This window comes from Pavona decussata, unplaced genomic scaffold (assembly GCF_977016875.1).
Source record: "Pavona decussata unplaced genomic scaffold, jaPavDecu1.1 SCAFFOLD_108, whole genome shotgun sequence".
NCBI classification, from domain to species: Eukaryota; Metazoa; Cnidaria; class Anthozoa; order Scleractinia; family Agariciidae; genus Pavona; species Pavona decussata.
Window position 1 is genome coordinate 144,186 of NW_028145522.1, and position 18,315 is coordinate 162,500.

At 40.9% G+C, this 18,315-nt stretch overlaps 2 protein-coding genes and 1 pseudogene across 2 annotated transcripts; 1 reads left to right on the plus strand and 2 right to left on the minus strand.

The window, feature by feature from the left end:
* Positions 1–1,415: 1,415 nt before the first annotated feature.
* LOC146470950 (uncharacterized) lies at positions 1,416–3,745 on the minus strand. The gene is made up of 2 exons (XM_085121382.1): positions 3,026–3,745; positions 1,416–2,977 (listed from the first exon to the last, which is right to left on the minus strand). The coding sequence occupies exons 1-2, from the start codon at positions 3,353–3,355 to the stop codon at positions 2,150–2,152; spliced, it is 1,158 nt and encodes a 385-aa protein (XP_084977508.1). The 5' UTR covers positions 3,356–3,745; the 3' UTR covers positions 1,416–2,149.
* A 3,686-nt stretch (positions 3,746–7,431) lies between these two features.
* LOC146470951 (mitochondrial inner membrane protein Mpv17-like) lies at positions 7,432–10,449 on the minus strand. Its single transcript, XM_085121383.1, has 2 exons — positions 10,323–10,449; positions 7,432–8,380 (listed from the first exon to the last, which is right to left on the minus strand). The coding sequence occupies exons 1-2, from the start codon at positions 10,411–10,413 to the stop codon at positions 7,830–7,832; spliced, it is 642 nt and encodes a 213-aa protein (XP_084977509.1). The 5' UTR covers positions 10,414–10,449; the 3' UTR covers positions 7,432–7,829.
* A 2,968-nt stretch (positions 10,450–13,417) lies between these two features.
* LOC146470952 (battenin-like) lies at positions 13,418–16,009 on the plus strand (annotated as a pseudogene).
* The last annotated feature ends 2,306 nt before the right edge of the window (positions 16,010–18,315 follow it).

An 18,315-nucleotide genomic window follows, 5' to 3' on the forward strand; every position in this document is an offset into this window, starting at 1 on the left:
TATTGAAATCTTACAAGATGAGACAGGTACAATGTAAGGTGGTTGGGAACGAGAGGACTCACACAATAATAACATTTGTCACACAACAACAACCAGGCTAAAGAGAGGTCCTAATCCTCTCTCTGGAGTCCTAATCCCCAGGCCATGAGAGGTGGTAATCCTCTCCCTCTTTTTCATGAGTCCATCAAGTCCCCAGGCTACAGAGAGGTCCTAATCCTCTCTCTGGGATCCTAATTCCCAGGCCCCCTGGGGACAACCACAACAACAACAAAGGTTTAGCTCATTGTTACCATGATAAGAAGTTCATTGTTACCATGGTAACAAGGATATATGGGGGGCCCATTCTGCCACCAAAACTGACCATGTGAGTCTATGGGGCAAAGGGGCGACCTGTATGGAGCACTTCATCCCCTTCCCACAGTTTATTTACTTCAAACGAGAAACAATTATAAATGTTGTTCTAGGCATGTGAGCTAGCCGATGGGCGGCCATGTCTATTGCAACCAAAAGCGAACAACAAAATATTTGAATTAGCTAATGCTACTAACAGAGTCCAAGTGTTCAAACAGCACTACGCTTGACACTAACAGTAACAGTTTTTACCAATACAGTTGATAACATTATACTTAAAAATTACACTGCTCACAGAGAGCGAAACAATAACAATAACAATTATAGAATGTCTCAATGAGCAAACACACTGCTCAAGTCCAACAGCACTGGGCTGGATAATTAGAACATTAATTTGTACCAATAAAGATAGAACCAACTACAAAGCGGTATGAATTATGTCTAGCAGTATTTAGTTGATAAAACTATACCTACTTAAAAATTTACACCGCTCACATAGAGCCAACGATAACAGTAACAATATTAATTAGAAAAATGTCTCAATAAGGAAAGACATTGCCCAAGACCAACAGCACTGGGCTTGATAACTATAATACTTGAAACCAGAATGATAGGTAAAGGAACCCTCTACATAACAGTAGGTTTTTTCCAATACAGTAAATGCCATACTTAAATGTTTACAAGGTAAGGCCCTTGGAAAGCCTAAGAGGGTTGGGTGGGTGGGAATTTCTCAAACAGTCTCTGGGAGGTCAGAGAACTTGAAGTGAACTACAGTGTGAAGATACGGCCGCATGGTCTTTGACTGACATGAAGGAAAAGCATGAATGTGATTGGTCTAGAGCTAACGCGTCACGAGGGGAAAAAGAGAATCTTGTCACGGTGGAATATTGCGTGACAAACAGTTTGTTTCAGAAGGGTAGCTCATCTCAATTCTCTGACCTCCCTTTCATGGTTGTTTGCATTAACTTAAATTTATGTTACTTATAAATTGGCTTTAATGCTCCCAACCCATGAAAATATCGAACAAGATAACAACAACAAATGTATGAGAGAAAGGGGGGTAGGGGATGAAGTGCTCGAGTTGCCAATATTATTGGAATCTTACAAGATGAGACAGGTACAATGTAAGGTGGTTGGGAACGAGAGGACTCACACAATAATAACATTTGTCACACAACAACAACCAGGCTAAAGAGAGGTCCTAATCCTCTCTCTGGAGTCCTAATCCCCAGGCCATGAGAGGTGGTAATCCTCTCCCTCTTTTTCATGAGTCCATCAAGTCCTCAGGCTACAGAGAGGTCCTAATCCTCTCTCTGGGATCCTAATTCCCAGGCCCCCTGGGGACAACCACAACAACAACAAAGGTTTAGCTCATTGTTACCATGATAAGAAGTTCATTGTTACCATGGTAACAAGGATATATGGGGGGCCCATTCTGCCACCAAAACTGACCATGTGAGTCTATGGGGCAAAGGGGCGACCTGTATGGAGCACTTCATCCCCAAAAATACACAAAGTGTATTCCCCATAGACGAACAATAAGAAGAAAATAAGCTCATAAAATCAATCTAGAATATACAAGACTGCAAATGGAATTCGGCCATCGGAAAGTGGCCGACTAATGCTGTTGGTAAGTTTCGGGAAAAATCTTGGAACCCGGGCCCCTTTGTATCCAATATCTGCACCATACCTAAGACTGTTACATAAACTCAAGACAAATAAATGGTCTGGGTGGCCAATAAGCACCCTCTCTAGGTTATTGACATTAATAGGAGTGGGTAAGGACCCAGTGAATGCTTCACTTTCTCCGGGAAGGGTTGGAGTGAAGGGTTCCCTTGTGTCCATCCCTTGCAGTGTCTCGATCGTGTTCCCTGGGCTCTCGTAGTTTCCCTGGAAGTTTGGGGCAGTCACGTCCCGGGTGTGCCCCTGCACACTTGTTACAGACATGTTTGAAACTACAGGGGTCCCTGTTGCACCACCCACTACGGTTGAAGTTATGGCAAGTGCCTCTGCGCTCGGCCCCAGTTGAGACACTACTAGTTTGGGGTCCATTTGAAAAAAGAGGATACTCTTCCTTTAGCACAGATGGTGCCACCGTAAATATCGTAAGCCATAGCTGCTGATCAATTTCCGACCACACACGGGTCTTATGTTGACCAGCTTTTTGGCGGAATTTATAATCATAAATTGCCCATCCTAGACCCTTATGTACCCGTGCAGCATACCTAATCAAGCTAAGGTACTGTAATAGCTCTTGGGAACGCAGAGGGAACTTCTGCGTGAAAACGCTCATATACGTCGTGAACGCAGTGGTCCACTGATCAATTTCTGTGATAGAGGTGGATGTTTTGCCTTTCTTTGAGACTCGAACAACTGAATTGTCAAGGGTGAGCACCAGAGTATCATCCTCATTGAACTCTGCTAGACTTTTTGGAAGGAGCTTTGATAACTCAAAGAACTCACCGGACTGTATATCCTTCACGTATTGCGCAGGGATGTCCTGGAATGGCGCCGCATGTTGACATACATTCGATGGAGTTGCTGTTTGCTGTAGTGTGACAGGCTCGATGGCTGGTGTGGCGGGAATGGGATTTGAAGCTGTTTGCGAGGAACTTGGCTGCAAAACCTGAACGGCGGCCAGAGCTGCTTCGTTGGCGAGTTCCCTCGAGGCAGCAGCGATAGACTCCTGAACCAGTTGGCGAATTGTATTTAATTGTCCTTGCGAGAAGGTGGCATCGTTCGCATTTGCGTTGACCACATGGTCTTGGGAATTTACCCCCACGTTGTTTGGTAGATTTGGTTCTCGCAGATTTGCGTTTGAAGCCGTGACTTGGGGACCAGAACCTCTTAGCCGGTTCAAAAGAGTGGCCCTGTTGCCGGTGGAAGCAATCTTCTTTTGTCGGCACAAGTTTCTTAGTTGTTGGACCGAAAAACTGTTCAGAAGTGCGGCATCGGCGACCACATTCCTCTCTTGAACGCGGGACTTTCGACGAAGCGGCGGCATTGTCCTTGTCTGTGTACGTAAACTTGAACGGAAGTTCGTAGAAACAAACCAAAACACACTAAAAAACTCCGCTAGAGCGAAGTTCAGACGAGTAATAACGGCAAAAATTCACAATTAGCTACAATTTCTCAAACAGTCTCTGGGAGGTCAGAGAACTTGAAGTGAACTACAGTGTGAAGATACGGCCGCATGGTCTTTGACTGACATGAAGGAAAAGCATGAATGTGATTGGTCTAGAGCTAACGCGTCACGAGGGGAAAAAGAGAATCTTGTCACGGTGGAATATTGCGTGACAAACAGTTTGTTTCAGAAGGGTAGCTCATCTCAATTCTCTGACCTCCCTTTCATGGTTGTTTGCATTAACTTAAATTTATGTTACTTATAAATTGGCTTTAATGCTCCCAACCCATGAAAATATCGAACAAGATAACAACAACAAATGTATGAGAGAAAGGGGGGTAGGGGATGAAGTGCTCGAGTTGCCAATATTATTGGAATCTTACAAGATGAGACAGGTACAATGTAAGGTGGTTGGGAACGAGAGGACTCACACAATAATAACATTTGTCACACAACAACAACCAGGCTAAAGAGAGGTCCTAATCCTCTCTCTGGAGTCCTAATCCCCAGGCCATGAGAGGTGGTAATCCTCTCCCTCTTTTTCATGAGTCCATCAAGTCCTCAGGCTACAGAGAGGTCCTAATCCTCTCTCTGGGATCCTAATTCCCAGGCCCCCTGGGGACAACCACAACAACAACAAAGGTTTAGCTCATTGTTACCATGATAAGAAGTTCATTGTTACCATGGTAACAAGGATATATGGGGGGCCCATTCTGCCACCAAAACTGACCATGTGAGTCTATGGGGCAAAGGGGCGACCTGTATGGAGCACTTCATCCCCAAAAATACACAAAGTGTATTCCCCATAGACGAACAATAAGAAGAAAATAAGCTCATAAAATCAATCTAGAATATACAAGACTGCAAATGGAATTCGGCCATCGGAAAGTGGCCGACTAATGCTGTTGGTAAGTTTCGGGAAAAATCTTGGAACCCGGGCCCCTTTGTATCCAATATCTGCACCATACCTAAGACTGTTACATAAACTCAAGACAAATAAATGGTCTGGGTGGCCAATAAGCACCCTCTCTAGGTTATTGACATTAATAGGAGTGGGTAAGGACCCAGTGAATGCTTCACTTTCTCCGGGAAGGGTTGGAGTGAAGGGTTCCCTTGTGTCCATCCCTTGCAGTGTCTCGATCGTGTTCCCTGGGCTCTCGTAGTTTCCCTGGAAGTTTGGGGCAGTCACGTCCCGGGTGTGCCCCTGCACACTTGTTACAGACATGTTTGAAACTACAGGGGTCCCTGTTGCACCACCCACTACGGTTGAAGTTATGGCAAGTGCCTCTGCGCTCGGCCCCAGTTGAGACACTACTAGTTTGGGGTCCATTTGAAAAAAGAGGATACTCCTCCTTTAGCACAGATGGTGCCACCGTAAATATCGTAAGCCATAGCTGCTGATCAATTTCCGACCACACACGGGTCTTATGTTGACCAGCCTTTTGGCGGAATTTATAATCATAAATTGCCCATCCTAGACCCTTATGTACCCGTGCAGCATACCTAATCAAGCTAAGGTACTGTAATAGCTCTTGGGAACGCAGAGGGAACTTCTGCGTGAAAACGCTCATATACGTCGTGAACGCAGTGGTCCACTGATCAATTTCTGTGATAGAGGTGGATGTTTTGCCTTTCTTTGAGACTCGAACAACTGAATTGTCAAGGGTGAGCACCAGAGTATCATCCTCATTGAACTCTGCTAGCCTTTTGGAAGGAGCTTTGATAACTCAAAGAACTCACCGGACTGTATATCCTTCACGTATTGCGCAGGGATGTCCTGGAATGGCGCCGCATGTTGACATACATTCGATGGAGTTGCTGTTTGCTGTAGTGTGACAGGCTCGATGGCTGGTGTGGCGGGAATGGGATTTGAAGCTGTTTGCGAGGAACTTGGCTGCAAAACCTGAACGGCGGCCAGAGCTGCTTCGTTGGCGAGTTCCCTCGAGGCAGCAGCGATAGACTCCTGAACCAGTTGGCGAATTGTATTTAATTGTCCTTGCGAGAAGGTGGCATCGTTCGCATTTGCGTTGACCACATGGTCTTGGGAATTTACCCCCACGTTGTTTGGTAGATTTGGTTCTCGCAGATTTGCGTTTGAAGCCGTGACTTGGGGACCAGAACCTCTTAGCCGGTTCAAAAGAGTGGCCCTGTTGCCGGTGGAAGCAATCTTCTTTTGTCGGCACAAGTTTCTTAGTTGTTGGACCGAAAAACTGTTCAGAAGTGCGGCATCGGCGACCACATTCCTCTCTTGAACGCGGGACTTTCGACGAAGCGGCGGCATTGTCCTTGTCTGTGTACGTAAACTTGAACGGAAGTTCGTAGAAACAAACCAAAACACACTAAAAAACTCCGCTAGAGCGAAGTTCAGACGAGTAATAACGGCAAAAATTCACAATTAGCTACAATTTCTCAAACAGTCTCTGGGAGGTCAGAGAACTTGAAGTGAACTACAGTGTGAAGATACGGCCGCATGGTCTTTGACTGACATGAAGGAAAAGCATGAATGTGATTGGTCTAGAGCTAACGCGTCACGAGGGGAAAAAGAGAATCTTGTCACGGTGGAATATTGCGTGACAAACAGTTTGTTTCAGAAGGGTAGCTCATCTCAATTCTCTGACCTCCCTTTCATGGTTGTTTGCATTAACTTAAATTTATATTACTTATAAATTGGCTTTTTTGGATACCTATCTAAGTACATTTAATAAATACTGTAGATAGTCAATTAGTTTAAAATGAGGGGATGGCTTAATGATGAATAGCAAAAATATACATTGTAACAGGATGCACTGAAACTCCATTTAGGCTACACAGTTATTCAATCATTCCCAGTTTCATTACTTATTTTGGATACAATGCTTCCCCTTGGATTCCAGATTAACCGTTTCTGGATTTATAGATAGACAGATGACAAACAGACAGACATACAGGTGGATGGAAAGATGAATGGGTGGGTGGGTGGATGGATGGATAGAAGGACGGATGGGTGGATGGATGGATGGATAGATTTGGATAATATGTCAAAAAAGGGAACTGTGATTAACATCAAACAAAATTTGGAAATCCTAACAACATACATAAACATAATTGGCAAGCTAAACCAAGCTGAAAGTTCTTTGACCATTCGCTCTAGAGAAGAGAAATTGAACATAAATATTTGTCTGTGGTTAAAGGTGTAATTAATTAGCATTTAATATGGAACTGGTACACTTGTACTACAGTATATCAATAATTAGGGCTTTAGCGTTTACAGAACTACTACTAATATTTGTTTACTAATTATAATATGAGTTTACTGACTTTACAGTTAAAGGTATTTTTTCCAATTGCCAACCCTTAGGAATTAACCAACAATAGAAGATCTTGAAAGGAACATAGCATATGCGATGGTGGGACTCAATTAACCCACTTTGATCTCAGCCTTTAAAGTCATCTCAATGCAGAAGGATAGCACAAGCGGCAAGCGATGCGAACTGCAAAAGCTTAAAGACTCTGCCTACTTTTGTTACTGTGCATACGTTGTGCGCATCTCGAGATAGTCATGTTTCCTATGGGTGGTGCCTACTAATACAGAGATATTTTTGTACTGTTTAAAACTATGCGGTGACAGCAGAACTAATAGACAGTGCTCTTAGTATCCAAAAAGAAAATTGGAGGCAGCCATGCATTTTTCAGAGATAATAAAGCCTCAATTTGAAAACAAACAATTAGCAACAACAACAACAATAACAACAAAAAAATGCCATGTACATTCCTTTACATTTTACAGCTTTTTAGATCTATTGTTGCTTAGTTTTCTCTAAAAAAATTGTGGTTACTCCTTTTTTTTTTTTTTTGGATTCCAATAGCCCAGTTGCTTAGATCTGTTGATCTGTTTTTTTTTTTTCTGCACAGTCATAAACCATGCAGAAATACTTCTGTATTAGTAAGCACTGTCCTTAAAGAGACCTTGCTCACAGGCTAACTTTGACCCACCAGGCCCCAGTTGTTCAAAGGCCGGATAGCCTTATCCATGGAAAAGTCGCTATCCGTAAGTTTCAATCTGTGCAAAGATTTCAGTATTTCTTCTTGTACAAGCGAATATGCACACTCTAACCACAGTTAAGTTTGGGAGTGTACGAAAACCTTGGACAACGTTTTACGTTAAGTAGATTTTAGACCCTGAATAGTGCCTTATCCAGCGGATAAAGTTATCCGGCCTTTGAACAACTGGGGCCAGTATTTTTGGTCCCACAGGGCATTGATGTCTATGTAGGAGTTTGAAAACAAATTATTCGAAAAAAAGTCCTTTGCATCTGAAGTTATCCACACAATATAATAATTTTTTTCTTAGAATTTAATGATTCAGAAGTATTATTCAGTGGGTTGAGTCTTGCTTATTACAATTTTTCTGTGTTGCATCCGATGACAAACTTGATATCATGTCACTACTCTCATATTCTATTGTCTCACTTATCACAGGTTTGTTTGACATCCAAGACAGGTACATATTCCAACACAGGGACACCAAATGAACAAAATTAGCCCTGTGCTGAAGAGGAACCAAAGAGAAGTTGACAGCCTGCACAAACGGCCAGACTTTGTACGCTGTGAAAGTCTTGGCGTATCTATCCCGCAACAACAGTTTTATTTCCTGGAAATCTTTTCCAGCCAGTGTTCCCGAAAGAGTGTAAAAGAAAAATATAATAAAAGGGCCATATATTGTTCGGTCTACAATCAATTTCTTGACAAACTGTACCTTGGACGTCGCAGGTATAAAGCGCTCCAATGTCAGAAACCATGTCCTTTGAATCAGCCCAATAATAGTTCCCATTATGGACATCCGTAGAGTTCTTCTGGCATCGTGACTGAAACCTCTCTTTTCAAACAGTTGTTGAGTCAAAATATCACTTGTAGTGAACATCACAGCTAAAATGAGATGTAAGGAATAGCGTCAGTACTCGATATTGCTACATGTACAATGTATTGAAATACTGTTTTGAAATAATTATTATTTGGCTTTTCAGGATCCCCTCCCCCTTGGGACTTCAAATGAACTTCCTTGGCTTATGAAGTCACATATTCACAAACATAATTTTATACCAAATACCAAGTCTAAAAGACATACATGTACATGTATTATTAGCTGTCATGAATCCAACAAATTTGTCTGGAGTTTCAGTGGTTTTGAAAGTTGGCCAAAATTCCATGTTCTTTTCCTGAAATTATTTCAAGCTGTGTAAATTTCTCCCAGGAAAAACAGCATAATTAGAAACTCTTAATTATAAACTATAGTATAAATGAATATAATATATGGGGCACGATTTCTGCACCTGTATCCCAACACATTATTAAACTTTGTACACATTTTGTGGCTCAAGCTCTATTAATGCTTGTCAGTTTGGAAGGGGGTTGGTACAGGTGCAATTGTAAATGTACAATTAATTTCTTGGGCTGTGAAATATTTCCTAACTTCATATTGGCAAGGATGATAAATTTCTGATTAAGATTTTCTAATTACTAAGAGAAAAAAAAATGGCATGGCAGGTCCACAGAACAAACAGTCACTAGGTACAGTAAGACTTATTTGAGACTAATACAGTCGAACCTACATGTGCGACCACCTCTCCTAAATCACCACCTCCGATAAGCGGCCACGGCACCTATCCAAAACACTGGTCAAATTTTTCCCAGTCAAAGCCCTATAGTTGGACCCTTTTGTAAGTGACCACCTCAGTAGCAACTGACGGCTACCACTTTTTGAGGTGACGGCATTAAGTTTTTTTTTTTTTATTGTTTTTGACCTCTTGTAAGCAACCACTTGACAAATGGTCTAATCTCCATAGCTGCTGTATGTACCACACTACTCAGAATTTACGAAGAACTTTTAATAACAACCTAGCCCTGCTCATATTGTAACTAGGAAAATGTATACAATAAATTCTCTTCAAATAAAGTAGATGTGGCAGAACAGAGTTCCCAGAAACACCCCCCCCCCCCCCCCCCTTATTTGGTTTGACTCTTGTAAGCGACCATCTCCGGTAAGTGACCACCAAATCTTGGTATTTTGGGTGGTTGCTTACAGGAGGTTCGACTGTATAAGCTTTGATTAGAATAAACATATGCAAAGAAACTGAGAAATCACCCTATTTTTTTTTTTTTTTTTGCCTGCACCTTGGCTTAGAGCATTTACTGGTTTGTTGTCAAAAATCCTAATGGTGGCTTGTGGGATGAGAGGCTGGACAAGTCAGTGAGCCTTTAAGCCACAAAATTATCAACCTTACTATTTTTTAATCACTGACCATGGCTGGCGAGCCACTGACCTGTCAATTCGAACCATTAAATTATAAACTTTACTCCTTCTTTATAAATTCTGACCATGACTGACGAGCTGGTTACTTATTTTTGTCGAACCACTAAATCATAAACCTTAGACTGACGAGAAGCCAAGCCATCAAGCCACTAAATTATAAACATTACTCCTTCTTTAAAGTCTGACTGCGACTGGCGAGCCGCCAAACCGTCTCAGTTGTTTAAATCTTTTTTTTTCTTTTGTGGCCCTGTATTTTGTTAACAGTTGAACTGGGCCATCCACTCGATTAGCCGTTTTACTATTTGGATGGTACACAAACTACTTGCCAAATTATTAAGTTCAGGTTTTCTTTAATTTACATTTACCCTGCAACAGGGATTGTTGCTTAGTTTGTAGCATTATCCTGTTGTATAATAGGGAAAAAAAGTTAAATTGAGGAAGCTTAATTGAATTGAATTGAAAATGAATTAAGCTTAAGTAAAGTCATCAAATCTATTAGAGACAGCTACACCTTTTCGGTCGTGAAAAATAATTTATAGATCAATTGAATTATCATACCTGTAGTTAAGGTTTGAGTCCTCCAAGGGTTTGTGGCGAAGTATCCTTGATATGCTGACCAAACTCTGGCTAAAAACCTCAATCCAACCATCCTCCATCCTTTAAATCTTGATAAGCGGGTCGAACGGCGATTATCACCCAGGGCCCAGTTGTTCAAAGGCCGGATAACTTTATCCGTTGGATAAGGCACTCTTCAGCGTCGAAAATATACTTCACGTTAAATGTTGTCCAAGGTTTTCGTACACTCCCCAACTAAGCTGTGGTTAGAGTGTGTATATTAGCTTGTTTACGACGAAATACTGAAATCTTTGCACAGATCGAAACTGTCGGATAGTGACTTATCCACTGGATAAAGTTATCCGGCCTTTGAACAACTGGGGCCAGGCAATCTTTGATCGCACGCGGCAGGGAGCCTGGGAAAGATACAGTTTTAGTTCCCAGGCTTCCTCACAAGCTTTTAGATTATTTTACCTTATTTCACCTAACTTTACAGATGTATTACGCCTCGCTTTTCTTTTAAAATTTTGACCTTTTGGTTTAATATTTCTCGTTAAATGTAAATGTCCATTTTCTAAATGGGGTTTCCGTGAAAAGAGAAGTCTTTATAGACACAAAAGGTTAAAGGCAAGTACCGTACTCCTTCTTGTGGGGCGGAAATATCAACTGACCGCAGGTTGCAAGTTATGACCGACTTATTTTGAAAATATAAAAAGTTAAACGATAAAAAATTATTTTAACCGCTCTTCAGTGGAGACAAGATTTGAGGTATGCGTAAAACGTATTAAAGTATTTCGAAGTTTGAAGGAAGTTTATCAACTGAGGTACACAGAAAGAATCAGTAACGTTTTAAGCAGACGATATGATCAAGTATTTCCCGATGACCTTGTTAACGTTTCAATCTTCGATCTAAATCTAATAGGATAGTCATTTCCAAACCATGAAAATTGCTTTAAAAAATCAGCTATTGATTAGTAATCTAGCTTACTTTGAGTTTTCACACTGCAGGGTGCAGAGAAGTCAAATTTGACCCTAATTCCGGTTGAATTCATTGCAAAAATGTAGCGCAAATCGAGTTTGTTGATTCAATCGGCAAATAGATATAATATCAAGACTCGTCAGGCTCGGTCATGTTGATATATTTGTACCAACAAACTCAATTTGCACTCACTTGTTCGATGCATTTAGCCGGAATTACGGTCAAATTTGACTCGTCTGCGCTCTATGGTTTTCATAGTTTTTGGTAAAGTCAAACAAATTCGAGACTGTGATACGTTTGCGCATGTATTGACGAAACACCATCTACTTTGAGAGCGCACGACAGTTAGTGATAGCGCGTCAGCGGAATAGAGGCCAGGTGAGAATGACAGTTTCCATGGATATAACTGAACATTTAACTGATTTCTCTGAGAGCGCTAGGAAGTCGACAAGAGCGCGTATCCAAGAGCACATCTTAAACAAAAAAACAAAGATAGAAAACAGAGCCACAAATTCTGAAGTTCATGTGTCAGTCAACTGAAAATTCACGAGTGGTAATCAATCCGGTTCACCTTTGACAGTATACAACTGACTTATAATCCATTAGCCGTCAGGCGGATCGTGCTTTGTGTCAAATATTGAAAGTAAAAAAAAAAATATTTCGAGAGGTTGATACCACATCTATTGGGGTCAGGAATTAATGTTGTCTCTCAAGTACCCACTCTAATGGAATTTAATTTTAATTGCTCTTTGTCAGAAGAACAATAAAAATGATAAGAAATAATCGCGTAGTAAGCCGACTAGGCGAAATACAGAAGACGCAAATGACTTCGTACATGCTAAAAGACTTGCTACCAGCAGGTTAACGATACACGGTTATCGCACAGGCAGTTTAATTTCATTTTATCGTACAAGCAGTTTTGTTTCTTACTATTGTGATAATATCCTACTTTCCCACCCTTACCCCTCCCCCCCAAAAATATCTCTCTTGTTTTCAAGGAGTTTTGCTTACTAATTTCTACAATAAGCTAACAACAACAACAACAACAATGAATTGAGCTCAACAAGCAATTTAATAGTCATTAGAGACATTAAGAATCATGTTTACGACACCCGGCAAACGCGAGATTCGCGTTTATGTTGTTCTTGAATAATTAAATTAGTGGCACAGATGAGAATTGTGCAAAATATTTCTGACTTTTGATGCTAACGCAAAACTACTCAATTTTACTGAGAAACTGAAACAGCAAGCGGAAAATAATAATAATAATAATAATAATAATAATAATAATAATAATAATAATAATAATAATAATTTACCGCGTAATTTATATAGCGCAAACCTCCATATTGATACACATTCAGTTGCGCTTCACAATATTGTTAAAATAGAATTATGTTAAGAGCAACTAAGAACACAAGAAACTATTACAAACTATAAGCCCATACAATCAAAGGCTGCGACTACCTAGTCAATAAAATATAGGGTAAACATGGTCACGTGGTTATTTCTGCTGTTTGCAGTAAACGTAATTCTGAATCTCTCCATTATATCCTCATTAGTGTGTTATTGAGGTAACGAAATACCCCAAGTAGTTTAATGCTATTCTTGTTTTTGATGTCTTTTAGATTGTCTTGCAGCGATTCTGGGCCTTTAGAATTTGGATTTTTACCCCAGACTCTAAATTCGTAGAACGGCCTTACCTTGGGGCAGTGCATTAAACAGCACCTTTCGGAACTTCTCCAATTATTGAACTAAAGGACTTAGCACACAGCAGTTAGAGATCGGATTCTTGGTTTGGAACCAAAACAAAGTAAACAGCACCAAAGGAAAGTATTGTAAATCAGCCTTCCAGTAAATTGTTGCTTTATAGAATTTTCCGGCATCTACGGACTCAAAAGCTAACCAGCCACCTTGGAAAACATGTTACACAGTGCGCAGAAAGAACAGTTGAATACGCGCTCTCACTTCAGCGACTACACGTTAGGATTCCACATCACAGATTCAAAAGCTTAATGGAAACCAGCTTTTCCTAGGGTCGAGGTCTTTTCTTCGGAAGCTGAAAGAGGAGTGGATCAAGAAGGTTTAAGAATTCAAACAAAAGGAAGTGAACTTCACCATGGCCAATCTAGAGAACAAAGAAAAGGGAAGAAATATCGCGTGTTTTTTCTTCTTCGGAGTCCTGTCTTTAATCTACGACGAAATTTGCTTGACTGCAACAGAAGACATTCTTGCAGGATCTACCATCGCCACAACAACAGTTATTCTATCCATCGCAGTGCCAGTGTTGGTTGTAAAGCTAACCGCACCGTGGTTCTTACAACGTTTCTCATGCCGGAAGAAAATATCCCTCGTGATCCTGTTTTTATCTGGGGACTTGTAACCTTGGTTTCCTCGCCGCGTATCCCGGGAAGGCTTGCGGGTGTGAGTATTGTGGAGTCTGGAGTAGCTACTAGTGAAATAACACTGCTTTCTCTCACTGCGTTTTATGAGCATATTACAGTGAGTGCGTTTGTGGCTGGGATGGGAGTGTCTTCATTTGTCGGTCCTCTATATTATACTAGTAAGTATGTAAGCTATAGTCGCTCGTTGATGCTAAGGAAGCGTTTACACGAACGTGGTTTCAAATCGTCAAGGTTTCATACCCTTGAAACCGCATCGAGAATGGTACGGTTTCAGAGCTTTTACACGGTGCCAATCTCACTGTTTTCAAGTACGTACTTACGTTATGTCGATCTCGTTCCCAGGCACTCATTTTTGAGGAAGGGGATCTGGGTTCGATTATTACGCCGCCATTTCGTTTCTGTCAACATGGCGAAAAATAGCGCACAATTCACATAGACTGACGACGAAGTAGAACTCCTGTTGAAAGTTTGAAAGTAATTTGCGAGTATTGGAAAAGTCAGTAGAACGGCCGAGGTTCACCGTTTTGAATCTTCGCGCCCAAGGAAAATTTCGCGCCAAAATAGTAAACGTATTCGAATCGATACGGCTTCGCCGTTTACAAGACAGATGAAACCGTATCGTTTTGAAAACGCTCCACTTTTGTCAGCGTTTTCGACCCAGTTTCGGTAACGGTCTCGACTGGCGTCGTGTAAACAAAAGGCGTAACCGCATCGAAAGCGATGCGGTTACAAATGAAACCGCGTTCGTGTAAACGCTGCCTAAGTTGCCTGTAAGGCTCAAGCTTAACCCGGTTTTGTATTGTAAAGTAAAATAGACTAAATAGGAGTATCCCTACTCTCTCTCCCGCCTGGATAGGACTTAGATAACGGGGATTATACAGAGCCTAAAATGGAGTCCAGCAGTTCATTTAAGAGCCAACAGTGACTTCATACAGTGTACAAACTGATAGATGAATCTTTTAGTCAGTGACTTAGGTATACTCGGAAAAAGAAAATTTGAGTTCTCCCGACATGAGTCAAACCTGTGACCTTCAGATTACTAGTTCGGATGTTCCATCACTGAGATATACAATAGACTCGTGGGATCACAAGAAACGTAAGGCCATTTACAGCCAGTGACACAGGGATACTCGAACTGACTAACTGATTGAAAGCTTTTGTCACAGTTTGGAAGTAAAAAGGACTTATCAAAAACCATTTCGCTCCACTCTGGGACTTATCTTATATTTCAATGGGTTAGGGTTAAACACATGAAAGTTAGACCGGTAGTATTTGGTCCTTGTTTAATAGAGTCCAGTTAATCCCCCAAAACCCACCAGTCAACTCTTTGAGTCATTTCATTCCTTGCGATTAAGCTATTTTGATCCTAAACTAGACGAGCCAAATTAACCTGAAAATAGCATTGTACTTTACTCAACGAAACGTACCTAATTTGAGGCTAAGCCATATATATATTTTGAATTTATAGTGTAGCCTGCGTCTCTTATCTCATTGCCAGGTTTGACCACGTGGACTTGTCTTTCACCTCGGACTACAATTATGATAATTATTCCATGGCCCATACTGCTGTTCCTCATTTACGCTCTCCTGGATAAGGAGCCTATCGGCAAAGAAATGGCGCCTGCTAACAACGACCAGAATCAACCGGAAGAAGACAAGTTGCTAGCTTGCGGAAAGACCATCTCATTCTCGGATAGATTACATGCTGCTAGACACATACTCCCGTATATTTTATTCCTCTTCATAACATACTTTTCCGAGTACCTTTCAAATTACGCCATTATTACCACCTTGGCGTTCCTAAACGCGCCATTCAACCCGCGGGACCATTACCCTTATTACCTACTTGCCTATCATATTGAAAAGTTCGTGGGCCGATCACACTTGTTTCTAGTCTCCGCAGCTTGTCCTAAACTAGTATTGTACATCAGGGTCAGACGGACTTGGATTTTAGCATTGATAGCATTTTTACACGGCGCTTTTTTCTTCCTAGCCTCATGGTTTAGATTTGTACCTTGCGTGATTTTATCATCGCGTTGTGTGCTACTGAGGGTTTTACAGCGGGATCAATTTATTTAAACTCGGCGCACACGGTTTCAGACTTGATAACGCATCCAGAGAAAAGAGAATTCGCACTTTGCTTGTTAACCGTCGGAAACGCTTGTGGGAAACTCACAGCGGGGTTAATAGGTTTGTTTCAAGAACCGTTTCTCACGAAACACTGCATTGAGGAGCTTAAGCTCGGAGAGTATTGTTTAACTAGGCATGCACGTAAAGCTGGTTGGAATAAAAATTTAAACTGTTAGAAAAGTTTTGAGAGCAGTGTTCAGGAGATGAGACATTTAGTGTAATAAAGAGTGCGAGTTTTTTTTAACCTGCGTTTAGAGCTGGTTTAGAAGATAGGTACTGCCCCATCTGTCGCGCACCTTCGACCGAGTCTCATTATAATGTAATACTCTAGGAAGAAGGCAAATTAAGTGTAACTGTGAGGAACATCATTTTCGAAAGAGAGATAAACAATTATACGAAAAAAACAAATTGGAAATTATTTGTATCATTGGGGTAAGGGATTAAACGTGACGACAAAAGCGCCAAAATTATTTCTGGTAGATAGTAATGTCGTCACTTAAAGATTAAAACTGCGTGCGTACGCTTTTTAAAGGGCTAAGTGAACTACACCTAATAACGACTCCATAGCCTAGTTGATCAAAGCCCAATCAAGCTAACCCTAAGTTAACGACCCTAGGTTATTCGACCTCAATTACTATCAATAAAGATTCTTCTAAAATCTTTTTCTTCTCAGGTTTGACCTGGACTTTCTTTACCATTAGCTTAAAATTAGCCATAAAATATATTTTTTTTAACGAGCGAGACAAAAAACTGCGGTTAATTAACTTTTAATCGTGGATTACCGTAACCTCGTTCCCAGGCTTTAACGGTGCAAATCCATGTAACCGATCTTATATTTGAGGCTTTGGAGAGCTCATCACTGACGTCATATTTGATGGCGCACAAAGAGCTAGGCTGGGATGACGTTTAATCTGCTTTCGAACAACCGGGCCCAGCGTATTACAAAGGTAGAGATTCTATGATTTTCGGTCTTTTTGGAAAATCATAACATCCATTGTAAGGCAATTTCCACAACAGAGATGAAATATGTATGAATTTTGATTTCTAGGAACAATTGATTTTTGTTTTTGACAACCAAAATAGCTTTCTGTGATAAGAAAGATCCAAATCTAGATGACTTCAAATTGTTCCAAATATAGTAAAGGGAAGTCGTGAATCACGAAACAACAACAGCACACGATCAAACGGTACAAAGGAAAGCAGTTCCAGTTATTCGATGTCTTTGTTGAAGAATAAAGAACATCGAAAACTTCTAGCCTGCGTTCTAGCCAGGCGCATGAAAAATACACATGGCGGGAAAAAGAGCGTGGAGCGCGACGGAGGGAGACACGCGAGGGCGTCTTTCTTCCTCATGCGCCGGTACGCAGGCTATGGAACTTCAGGACTATATCAGAAATGTATGTGTGAAAAATTTGACGTGGTTGGTTAATGTTGTTTGACTTTAATGATACCATGGCAACCAATTTTTTAAAAGACAATTTTATTAGAAAATAGAAAATCCTTTTCAAAATAAAAAAAATCACTCAGTTTTCAGGTAGTTTTTCTGTTTTTTTTTTCTTTTTTCTGATATTAGTGTTCCTTAAGTTGTTTTGGTTACTATTCGTTTGATTCTGGTGCTTTCCTGAAGTTTTGGGAAAATCCAGAAATCCAAGATGGCGGATCCGCAATATGGCAATAATGACCTAATTACACGTCATATGACGTCATCTGCTCGCAATGCGGACCTCAAAGGAGAAATCTTCAGGCGTACTTTCTGTTATTTAAATCTTATTGTCATAGCTTACATACTTTCGACTTTCGGATGTTCAAGGCCTCAGAAGACAAAAAAAGCCCGGGACCCGTTTCTTAAAAGTCCCGGTAACTTACCAAAGAAAATAAAAACTTTAGCGTCGTGTGCTCGCGTTCTCCACAAAACCTTAAATGTGTTCATTTCACGTTGTTGTTTTGTAGAGGACGGCAAAGAAATGTATTAAAATGTAAAACGCACGTGCAGAGCGATTGTTCTTTGATCATTAAACCTATTGTTTTGCGGCGTTGTCGTTGCCTTCGCCGTCGTCGTTGCTCAAGCTCCCTAAATGACTGAGTTTCAACGGTGAGGGTTTATGCATTGTAAATAGAAGACCAACATCGCACCGGGGATGGGGGAGACGGCAAACAGCAACAGAAAATATGTTACTTAATCAGTAAAATTGCTGGAATATAAATACAAGACAAGATCAAAAGGATTAATGTTGTAAGGTCCTGTAATAATCCCAACAGAATTTGACAACGATTGTAGATCACAGGAGACTGAACAATGATGGTTTAATTGAAAAATCGACTGTGTATCAGTGTACAATTGTGTTGCTGAGCAAACACAATGGCTCAAAGCTCAACCAGTGTGCGAGAAACCGTATTGGTCAAGCGAAAGGAACGCGAACTCTTGAAGATGAAACTCGGTCCCAGGGTTCTCTCCGCTTAGAGTGCCGTAGAAGAGGGGAGA